The sequence below is a fragment of the Physcomitrium patens genome, chromosome 11, assembly GCF_059467195.1.
Source record: "Physcomitrium patens ecotype Gransden chromosome 11, ASM5946719v1, whole genome shotgun sequence".
NCBI classification, from domain to species: domain Eukaryota; kingdom Viridiplantae; phylum Streptophyta; class Bryopsida; order Funariales; family Funariaceae; genus Physcomitrium; species Physcomitrium patens.
The window spans coordinates 223053-235108 of NC_143420.1; the positions used below are offsets into that span (position 1 = coordinate 223053).

The window sequence follows — 12056 nt, forward strand, 5'->3', positions numbered from 1 at the left end:
CATTCTTAAGCAAGAATACACATAATATGATAATAGAAGCCTATTCCAAAAAACATCCACAATTCTATGTGGGCAAAAAGATATGGTTATTTTATTCTGATATCATTATTATTTGCCTTTGTAACAAGTTGGATTATTGTAGACTTAAACTATTTCTTATTTTTCAATTGATCTATAAACTTGCTTATCAATTATACCTACCAAAGTCTATAAAGATTCATCCTAAGTTCGAACTATCTTTTTTTGAGCTATACAAGACAATAGATATATTTGAAAGAAGACAAATTCCACTTTCTCCTACAAAAATAAAAATAATCAAGAATATGAAGTTGAAGAAATCTAAGACTAAATGCAATGCCAAAATAGGTTAGAATATCTTATTAATTGATATAAATATATTATTAGTAAATATAGATAGAAGCCTATAAATAATCTTGTATATAAAACAAAAAATGTTAAAAAATTTTATTGACAACATACATCAAAATCAAAATAAAAAATAGTAATTCTTTGCTATAAAAGAAACAAGATAAAGAAAATATTTCATTTTGTCTTCTATCTATATTTGTAGTTTTTGTGTATTTATGATACTAAAGAGATAGAGAATCAATAACTTACAAATTCAACTTAGGAGCTATAGTTTGTTGAATTATCAAACTAGATGTTATAATTATTATTACCTTCTAGACAATGTAATAGAAATAAAGATTTTCAAGAATAATATATATTTTTTTAAATTAATAGTGAAATACAATGTATTTGGTATCATGACCTTAGAAGAAATTTTAATGTTTGGTGATTTTATTGAAAGTTGAAACCACACATTATTATTTTCTTAAATGTTTTATTTGAAGAAAGTTATTAATGCCTCAACAATGATCAAATATCAAGGTAGTCTTTTCATCCTAATATAAAATATTATTCATGGCTAAGACAACCTACTAACTATCTATAAAAAAAAAAAAAAAATCAAAGTATGTGGCAATACATTTTGTTGCATCTTAGGTATTATTAATATATAATTATTATTTTTTATAGAATTCTTTTTTAAAAAAAGAAGTAATATCATCAATATACATATTTTTTTAGAACAAAGAAAATAGATAGAAATAAATAGAAGTAATTAGATTTGATAATAGCTTGTAATGAAGCTTCTTAAAAACTTCATAGAAGTTTGTTTTATATATGACATCTTACTTAAAAATTTAGTCAAGAAATGTCGTAATGGTGCAACGTTCTATATTGCATTAAGATCTTGTAGTCTAAATTAACAATTTGAACAAAAAAATAATGTATTATGAGCTTTTTATATTAAAAAGCTGAAAAAAATTAATAGAAGTTTAAGATTCAAGTAATTTTAAGTTGGCATTTAGTTCGTTGCAACTATATGAAGTAGGTCTTATAAGAATTCAATATTTCATCTAAAAGAGCACGTATGTAATAACTCAAAAACAACCTCTTATAAGCTTAAGATAGAAAGTAATGCTATATCTATGGATGTAAGATGAACCACTTAATTTTTGATCTTGTTGCATTTAATTAATAGTGATCATGAAAATATTGAGGAAAATATATATGCATAGGTGAAAGTACTTCAATGAGATAACTTTATTCGTATTTATAGATAATTGGTATATTAAAAACTTAGCCAACAAGTTAACTACTTATAGTAGAAGTTTGTCATGTGGCATAAATGTGAGACTTCTCTTGTAAATTTAACACATATCTCATAAGTTGGACATGTATTAAGGGCTCTATAGAACATTGTCATGTAGTTCTTAGTTAGATAGTATATATAGATACAAGAGTGAAATCTTCTTTATTCTTATCAATGCTTTTATATTCTTTGATCTTGTTTCAACTCTATTTAGTATTCTTGTTGTTGGTAATAGCCATTCTAATTTTAATTTTATACAAACTTTGAATAAAAATCTATTCTTTTTTAATGAGATGAGAATATATTGAGGTTTAATTTTTTTTGTAATTTATGGCACTAAAATTTATAATATATAATTAAAATAAATTTAAAATATTAATTATTATATTTTATTATAAAAAAACTATTATAATTTTTTTCTAATTCGATTGGTTTTTAAAATGTATTTTTTTAAAATGTATTTTTTTAATATTTTTTTTTCTTAAATGTGATTAATATATACTTAAAAGATAATAATATTATAATATTAATCATTTGAATTTAAAATTATGTTTTATTATAAATTTTAGTTTAAATACCAAATTTTAACTTTATATTTTTTTAAAATGATTAAATTACTTAAAATAAATAGTAGAAAATAATATATATAATACAAGATAATTTTGTAAAAAAAATGTTTCTTTTAAAGAAGCAAAAGCTTATTATTGTGATGAATAATATTAAAAGAATCAAGTTTTTAATTTTTAAGTTGATATTGTATTTATTATTGAAATATATATATATATATATATATATCTATATATTATTGCTAGAGGTATTTTTTTAATTTATCTTTTATATATATATATATTTTATACAATCTATTTTTTTAATACTAGAAGATATGTTTTATATCAAAAATATTTAACTCCTTTTGGTATTTATTTTTTAAAAATGAGGCATATTCTTTAAATCCGTAAAAAAAAAATTGTGTGGTTATTCTATGTTTGAATTTTTTTTTAAGTAGATTAAAAGAATAAGTATTATATATTCTTTAAAGTGAATTAAGTTAGATCATTTAAAATAAATCTTTAGTCTTTTCTATATCTTTCATATATATATTTTCTTCTTAGAGATTTATGTAATTTTTGTTCGAACACTAATTCAAAAGTTGATATTTGTCTCTAATAGATATGAACTATTTTAATTAAAGTGCATTGACTAAGTAAAATTGACTTATTTGAGCCAAATCGAGCTGAATACAACTTTGCTTCATTAAATAAAATTTCTTTTCTACTATTTTTGAATAATATTTTAGAAAAGTATATAAGGAATATAGATGTTTAGAACAATTTGGATTACCTTAGTACAATTATTTTATATTTAGAGGTTTTTGATAAGACTTTATGCTCTTTGCATGAGATATAAAAGATTTCTTGGATATCTTTTGGTACACTATTTGAAATTCTTTGAACATAACTTATTAAGCTTGATATATTATATTATTTTTTATAGTATTTTTTTAACAAAAAATAAAAAAGAAAAAAAAATTAAAAATATATATATATAATTAAATATGTTTTAAAAATATTTTGATTTTAATTTTTTTAAATCAACTTGTATAAAAATATTTAAATATTATGAATTCATATAAATATTTTGTGTAATTTATAGTATATTTTTTTAAAATAAATTAAAAATATATAAAATTATTATTTTATTAATAACCAAATATATTTATATATATATAATTTATAATATATAAAAGGTTTATACTTCAAAAGAATGAAAGTTAAAATTAATTGATATGTATTATAAAATATTATATTTTACTATAGTTTTACTTTAAAAATTAATACAATTTCTAGTTTTGTGATAATTGTTGTAAAATAAGACTTTGTATATCATTTTATTAAGGATATAATTGTGATTGTGTTTTTCTAATATTTAATTAATTTATGTATGTAGTTTAAAAGATTAAAATTATAAATACCAATTTTATTAAATTAATTGTGTATAATTTGGACCTATTTTAGTTACTTATTAAATAAATAGTTCAGATGATTTTTCTCACAAATTAAACATGGATATGTGTATATAATTGTGAATGTATTTATAAAACCTAAATTATTATTATTTTTAAAATCATGATATATATATATATATATATATATTTTTTTTATTAACATGCTTTCTATTATGCATAAATAGACATGAGATACTTGTATAGAAATTTTAATATTATCAAGAAATAGAGTAGTAAAAATATGGCTTAGGTTACAAGCCCACCCCAAGTTGCTATACACACACCCATTATATCTATACACAACCCCAAAGTTTCTAATTGGCTCATACAGATCCCCTTTTCCTTGTCTCTACATGGGATCCTGTCCCTTCTTTCCCTCCCTTGCCCTGGTGCGTTTTCCTGTCAGGAAAAATTATACAACGGCAGTGTTGTGTGATGACGGGGACTGCGCTGTAGGTATTGGATGCTGGGCTTTGAAGAGGTAGGTTGCTAGACGTAATGTTATTTTATTGGAATGAGGTTGCTAGACGTAATGCTATTTTATTGGAATGAGGTTGCTAGACGTAATGCTATTTTATTGGAATGAGGTTGCTAGACGTAATGCTATTTTATTGGAATGAGGTTGCTAGACGTAATGCTATTTTATTGGAATGAGGTTGCTAGACGTAATGCTATTTTATTGGAATGAGGTTGCTAGACGTAATGCTATTTTATTGGAATGAGGTTGCTAGACGTAATGCTATTTTATTGGAATGAGGTTGCTAGACGTAATGCTATTTTATTGGAATGAGGTTGCTAGACTGGTGGTGTATTACCCGGGTGGTGAACTTAGGCTGTTAGGTTCCAATTAGAAGGCAAATTGGGAGATCAGTTGATAGGCAGAGAGGGATGCGATATCAGAGGTCGGATTCGAGGTTGCAGCAGGCTAGAGGTATGCAGCTCTTCATATGAGGCATACTCGGCAATTGTGCCAGCTCGGTGTTGAGTCCCCGCACTCCCCCCAGGCATTCCAGATTTTGGCAAGAAGGATCTATTGCTGTCGAGCTCGATACTCGGTCGACGAGAGCCACGCATCCCTCGTGCTTGAGGACTCACTCGTCGCCCTGACGATCTTGTCTGAAGATAAATCAGCGACACGGTTGATGGCCACAGTGGAATTCTTGCTAGTGGTGACATGGTATTTGTGCAAGGGGAGCATCAATGCAAATGAGAACGCATGTCTTTCCTCGAGAAACTTTCTTTGGAGGAAGGATTGAAGGGAACAATGGGTGCATGCCCTGGAATGATGGAGGCGCTCAACAATTTCATGCGCGACGAGAATCATCTTAAACTTGTTAAATGGGCAACCAAGACTTAGCTGGCACTCTGCTTGCTGTGAGAGAATGGACGTCGGTAAGTTATCTGCCCATGGTCATTTATAAAACAAAATGTATCTTCAATTATTAGGGGTTCATCGTATTTATTTTTTAATATTTGATTCGACAAGTGAAGTGTTGGTTTCCGAAGCCTTAAGCAATTCAATCACTTGATGTTGAGGTAGGCGCGGTGGCTTCACTCTTAGAAATGCTCCATGACAAGCAAGAGAGGGAGGGGGGCCGAGACCCGCGCTGGGGAAGGGAGAGAAGGAAGGGACCGAGACCCACGCCGGGACAGATTAGATTCTAAGAATGAATACCACCCTCATGGGATTTGAGTAATTTGTGTTTTACTGCCTCTTTAGCTCACACCTTTCTCTGACCTGGGGGGGGGGGGGGGGGGGGGGTGTGTGCGAGGAGGGCGGGGGTCGCGGGGATTTGCGTGGGTGGGGGGCGGAGGAGAAGGACATGTAAGGAGGAGGAGGGGGAGGAGAAGAAAGGGCGTGGAGCCTGCATTCCTGCAATCCTGCTTTGCTTGCTTGCTTTGCTGTGCTTTGCTGCTAGACCTGGAAGGAAGGAATCCTGAATGAATGCCTGCCCTGCCCTGCCTCGCAGTTTCTTGTCTGCTGCCCTTGTTTCTCGACTCCTTTCCTCCTCCTACTCCCTCCGCTTTCTCCTCCCCCTCCCTTCCTCTCTCCCTCCGAGTGTCCTCTTCTCCTGCTCCTCCTCCTCCACTCTTTTAATGTGACGCTCCTCTCGTGATTTCCCCTGTCTCCTTTCTCTCCTCCTCCTCATGCCATGGCGTCTACGCGCGCTCATTCCATCGCCTGGCCCGATTGGATCGCTGGCTTGCTATTCGTTGGCTGGGACACGCTTGTTCAACGCTTCCATGCCCGCCATGTTCCCCGTCGTCTGCCCCTTCCCTCCCTCTCTCACCTCACCGTCATGATCACTGGCGCCACCTCCGGCATTGGCCTCGACACTGCCAGGTAATACGCACAATTCCCTTGGCATTACACTGTTTCTGTCCATTCAACCATCCTCATTCTTGCTTGCCTTGCAGAGCTCTGGCTCTCTCAGGAGCCCATGTGGTTTTCGCCGTTCGCAACACCAATGCTGCCAATGACCTCATATCTCAGTGGCAGATCAGTCAACCTCATGGCCAACCGCCCCTCCAGTGCGAGGTACCATCTGATATTTCTCTTCCACATCGAGCACAAGCGGTTGACACTTAGTGCACGCTTGCTCACATCCCAATCGCATATTGACATCTAATACATCGTCGATGCTTCCACTGGAAATTTCTGTCAGCTCATTCAAATCACCGTATATTATTCTCAAGTGTAGGTGATGGAGCTGGACTGTCTTTCTTTACAATCTGTCCGCACACTTGGTGAAACTTGGGAGGCTCGAAAACTACCGCTGAACCTACTAATCAACAACGCTGGAATATTCTGCATGACTGGTATTCATCTTCCACCTTTGTCCTTCACATTCGTTTGAGCTTCTGCACACTCATTTAGAAGCCACGAATCTGGCTTTCTTCTGAAAACTACATCTGGGAGATTATCCAGATGCATAGATGAATAATGGATGGGAACGAAGTTGTGATATTGCAAATATTCGAGCTTTTTCTGATGTCCACCATGACGCACATGAAGGTCAAATCTCCGCACTCCTTGGCTTAATATTTCTTGTGAGTGAAATTTTTTGATGTCAGGCCCCCAGAAATTTTCGAAAGATGGCTGTGAGCAGCACATGCAAGTGAATCATCTCGCCCCAGCTCTTCTGACCGTGCTTCTTTTACCATCATTAGCGCGTGGAGCCCCTTCTCGAGTGGTTATGGTTAACTCCATAGTAAGCTCACTAATCTGAAGCTTTCATTACCAGAAATTTTCTGCTCGCCATATCATATCTCTTCTTGCATGTGAATGAGATGGTTCGTGTGTCCGCAACCAGTCATGGTGTTGTTGTTGATGCTGCCTTTCAAGTAATTCGACGCACAGTAGGTAAGAGGCCCGGGTCTTGTCTCGGTGTTAAATTAGCACATGGTACGTTTAGCTTAATTTACTGTGCCGCTGGTTTAGGGTTTAGTGTCTGGGGTTTTTACATATTGTGCAGCCTAGTTCACCTTGTGTTTACATTAAGGTATTACTTGTATGACTGAAGGGTACTGTGTCTTTGAATTTCGAGTAGATTTTTAGCAACTACCCTATTTTGCAGATGCATTACGTGGGTTTTATTTCGCCAAGAGATTTGAGCATGAAAGCCGAAGGAAGAAAATATAATAATACTTGTGCTTACTCGAACAGCAAGCTTGCACAGGTTTGTACAGCTGGGTTTCTGTGTGAAAAATGTATTACTCAACTTCTTAAAATGCATTTTGGAAGAGCGCCTGCAGTTGCTCAGCGGCAAAATACCTGAAAATATTACCAAGTATGCTGTGCCTTGATTTGTATAGTTCTGCATCCCCACATGCAAGATCTTCGATGTATGCTGTGCTTGGTTTAGATTCTCATCGTCAAGTGTTTAATTTTTTTCATCCTCGATGCTATATTAGTCGAGGTTTTATCCAACTTGGACATGTAGAGTTTGTCTCCTGCTCGGCCTTAGTTAACTATGGCTTTAATTCTAAGTCTTGGTAGCTGACACTTATGCTAACACTCATGTGCTTTCTTGATGGTTCTTTTGTCATGGATATCAATATATTATGTAATCATTTCAACTTTAAGTTGTGATATTTGCAGGTTATGTTCTCCAATCTACTCCAGCGTAGGCTACCTAAGGAAGCTGGAATTGACGTTGTCTGTGTGCACCCCGGGGAGGTCAAATCCAAAGTGGTATTTTCCAGTTTCCCTGCAGGGGTTTAAAACGTGAAATGCTGCCGTGGGTTTTAATTACAGATCGATATCCTTGTTTGGGTTTGTATTAAACTACACGTCTTTGGTTTTGGTGGATCTGCAGGCACGGGACTTGCCTAAACTCATTCAAATTGCTTATCATAAATTGTTCTTTCTCTTTAACTCTGAAGAAGGTGAATTCTGCACAATTTATCCTTTTCAGCCCATCTTTCACATTTAAAATCCAAAATATTTCATTCTTGTTTTGTGCGTACGTAAGACTCTTTTGGAGTTCCAGTTATTTTTTTCGGATTTTGTGGCCCTACTGATTGAGGTGTGATTTGTCTGTCATAGGTGCTCGGAGTGTGTTATTCTGTGCGACTGACAAGCTGGTTCAAGATCATGCCCGCCATCTGCGTAGTCTCGGCTACCCTTTGGCTCCATATTTTGGGCCAGATCTAAAGATCTGGTCTGTCGCTAAACAGGCACTTGACGTGGAGAAGGCTCACCTGGTTTGGGAAGAGACACTTAAATTGGTCGATTTACCAGCAGACTGCATTGATACAGCCCTCTCTGGCAGTTTTCTGACCTGAAACACCCATTATTTTAGAAGAGATGTGATTGGAGAGGGGATGTAGTTCTGCTTCTTTGGATAGCATTTGATTTGTACAGTAACGTCTTCAATTGTCACCACTCTTATTGTGGTCAGTACCTGAGCTTGCTTCTTTTACTGTTTTTTCCATTTTGCTAGCTGTAACATGGGTTAACATTACTCATAAATGCTATGTTATGCTTCAGCCTCTTCTATTTATTTATTTGTTTATTTTAGTATCAGGGGTACCTTTGTGCTAGTTTCCATCAGGCAAAGTGGGAATTCATGGTCGGGAATTGAACTAACCAATTTGAACTTTTTTGGTGCCATCTGTCATCATGTAACGGGCGATCGTCGCTATATATTGGTCTATTTTGAAACCAAGTGCATTCTTGCAAAGAAATCTCTGTCGTCTTTCTCGAATGGTCTAAATACCTCGGGGTTTAAAGGGTAACCACGCATGGGGTCATGTTTAACTGCAAGATCCAGGTGATGATTCCGTAGCAAGTGTCTTATAACTTAACCACCCTAATGTTCTAAGCTAGTCTGCATTCTTACAGCGGGCATTAACGTCGGAATACCTTAAACTGTCAACTTAATGTTTTTCAGCTATCTCGGGGGAATTGTTTTTGGATTTTTTTGGATTTTTTTTTTTGGTGGAGAAATAAGGTTTTGATGTCCTCCAAAAAAGAAAAAAGAGAAATGAATTGTTACATGATAAAAATTAACAAAGCAGTTTTTGCATTTGACTCTTGAACAAGGTGTAGATTTGGCCAAAACCGTCCAGAAAAACATGTTTAACCACCATCTCCATCATATTAAACCACCAATTTCATCCTTACAAAATTTGTCCATCATTGGTGGACTTGGAATGGATTTGGAATCTTCCTACATTCTTCAAAGCAATTTTGGGTTTGTGCAAGGGTAACTTCTGACAAGGTATACAAATTGGTTCAAGGGTGTAACACAGTTTAAGATATTTTGACAAATATACTGTACTGGACAAATGTCGCACGGAATATTGTTGTCTGGAGTGAGGGTAGTTTCTGAAGCGGCACGTGGGTTTTAAGCAAATCGGCTGCTTCTGACGTGGAAATTACCGATAGTTTGTGCGGGTAGTGGGACAAGCAGTTGGAACACGATTTGGGGGTAATAGTCACACAGCAGGCCTCAGCGCGCCGTGCGAATCAAGCCCTGGTTGGCTTGGTTTGGGATGGTGTCCTCCCCCCAGCGCTGCAAAATCGCGAGGTGTTGCCTCGTGGACAGATCAAATACCAGTGCGATTTGTCACTGCGACCAATCCCAAGAGTACCTATTGAAGCACTAGACAGCCGTCTTTGGGGCAACAGGCGAGATTCATGAGGGAAACTATTCTGATTGCAACCTTCACAGAGATGATCGGGAATCGATTCAAATTTTGGCACCACGATATTCAGTGAGAGGCTCATGCAGGTACGATTGTTTGTTGAAGCTGGTTGGCTGTAGGATTTAGCATATTAAGACTGATAATCTACAATCAGCAAATTGCTCAGCTCTCTGCTCCATGGATTTAGCTTCGGTGAAGTGCTGTTTCAAAGTTGAATTATGTGTCTCAATCCGTCCAGACTCGAGGTTTATTCGCTGAACAGTTTCGCGCTAGTGAAGCACCACCATTGCACTTTCAAATCATCTTTTGGAGGGTCATAGGAGGGCAAAATAGGGAGATCAACTCATTTGTGAAGGGCGTGAGAAGCTAAGGCCTTCCAGCTTCAGTAGCCGTGGATATTGAGCTCTGAGCATTGAATGAAACAACCTTAGTCACACCAGAACCCAAAATGGCTCTTAAGAGTTACTTTGTAAATTCACGACATGAGATTTTTATATTTGAATTCACCACTTACAAATTCTCAGCGAAAAACTGATTCAAACAAGGTCATTTTGAATATGATCTCCCACATTGGCAGGTCCATGGCCGATGCAACAATTACTACAATGAATTACATTCTGCTGCGAATCAGGACGAGGAGTTTGACAATATTTCTGAGGATGATGAAGGACATCACTGATCTCGCATTGTGAGCGATGGAGAAGATACCAATGAAGCTTTAATTATTTCTAAAAGTTGTAAAATACATGGTTGTGTTATGCAAACGGTGCTTTATTCATTAAGACAAGTGAATTTATACATATACAGTGATAACACTGTGGACCCACACAGGTCTGGATTGGTTTCTGAGATTTCATCTAGTAGTAGGGTTTCATCTTATTCTAACACCCTCCTTGAAACCCTAGCATATTAGCAAATTTTATTTCGCCTTCTGAAGTACATTTAAACTGTGCAGAATGGTATCCACGGAGATTTTGGAGCGGCTACAAGATGTAGTGGATATGTTGTCAACAATGAGTGTTGGGAGTTTGTCTTTTATTGAGTTTTACTGTAGCTTTGTTGTTGTGCATTGTATTTGACGAAGTGCAGTTGCACACAGGTTGAAGTCTTGATTTTGATTGCTTGGTAGTTGGCAGTCGTGCTTCACCGACTGTGCAATGTCATCTTGACTTCATACTTCTGATGTCTTCAACAGACTCCAAAACCAATAATTCAGGAAGTGCTCCAGATTGGTGACTCCACGGTTGAGTCGGTAATGAATCTACAATGCTGTTTTGATTCTAGAATATTGGCGTCAACTTGGATGTTGAAATTCTATGTTGTGCGAGTTGGCCAAACTTGGAGAGTCTATACTAATTGGGAGGATTGCAAGAAACAAGTTATGGGTTATAGTGGGACTGTACATAAAAGGTTTTGGTCATGATAAGAGACATATAGTTTTTTGTTAACTGGATCCTCAAATTCAAAATTCTAGTCTGGAGAATAACTCCCCTTGTGTGTTAACTAGCTAACAGCTGTAGGTGCAGACACACGAAGACTAGATAGATGTAGAAATAAATTTTGTTTAGGATTGTACCTTGTAGAGAATTGCAAATGGGTTGAGGAGCTTGATGTAGTTCTCAAACTTGGTGCGGCCTAGGGGTTTGGTGAGGATATCAGCAGGTTCCTGATCTGTAGCCAAGTATGTAACACTAACTTGTTTTTCTTTTCAACCACGTCTTGTATGTAGTACAAGTGGATTTTGAAATGTTTTGTTTTGGAATGATACAGTGGATTGTGTGATATTTCGATCGAGCTTTGGTTGTCGCAGAGCAGATCAATAAGTCGAGGTTTCACAAACCCAAATTCATGAAAAAGATTGCAAAGCTAGATAGTTTCTTTTGCCACCTCAACCAGAGCTCTGTACTCTGACTTTGTTGATGATAAAGCAACACAAGTTCGTTTTTTTGTACACCAAGTAATGGATGTGTTGTTGATGGTAAAAATAAACGCACCCATGGATTTTTTTCATTAAGGTCTTCACCCTAGTCAGCATCACTATATCCTTTGAGAACAAAATTGTTTGACTTGGATTAGAATAAACCAAAGTCCACGGTGCCTTTTATGTATTGGATGATGGACTTCAGAACTTGAAGTTGAGCGAATTGGGGGTGAGACATAAAACGAGATACAAAATTCACAGTAAATGCAATGTCCAATTGTGAGTTGGTAAAGAAAACCACTTTTCCAACCATTTTGCTA

The 12056-nt window shown here is 35.5% G+C and overlaps 1 protein-coding gene and 1 long non-coding RNA gene across 2 annotated transcripts; both read left to right on the forward strand.

The window, feature by feature from the left end:
- Positions 1-5297: 5297 nt before the first annotated feature.
- LOC112289136 (dehydrogenase/reductase SDR family member FEY) lies at positions 5298-8685 on the forward strand. The gene is made up of 8 exons (XM_024534096.3): positions 5298-6006; positions 6081-6201; positions 6365-6482; positions 6738-6874; positions 7241-7342; positions 7765-7857; positions 7982-8051; positions 8212-8685. The coding sequence occupies exons 1-8, from the start codon at positions 5816-5818 to the stop codon at positions 8448-8450; spliced, it is 1071 nt and encodes a 356-aa protein (XP_024389864.1). The 5' UTR covers positions 5298-5815; the 3' UTR covers positions 8451-8685.
- A 957-nt stretch (positions 8686-9642) lies between these two features.
- LOC141045973 (uncharacterized) lies at positions 9643-11054 on the forward strand. Its single transcript, XR_012218613.2, has 3 exons — positions 9643-9901; positions 10393-10503; positions 10771-11054. It is a non-coding gene; the product is annotated as an uncharacterized LOC141045973 (long non-coding RNA).
- Positions 11055-12056: the final 1002 nt, after the last annotated feature.

Bases quoted from the DNA above. Each gene is read 5' to 3' on its own strand.
- LOC112289136 (XM_024534096.3), top strand. From the start codon at position 5,816: ATGGCGTCTACGCGCGCTCATTCCATCGCCTGGCCCGATTGGATCGCT. The intron at 6,875-7,240 runs GTAAGCTCACTA...CCTATTTTGCAG, and splicing joins TGGTTATGGTTAACTCCATA to ATGCATTACGTGGGTTTTAT. The intron at 7,858-7,981 runs GTATTTTCCAGT...GTGGATCTGCAG, and splicing joins GGGAGGTCAAATCCAAAGTG to GCACGGGACTTGCCTAAACT.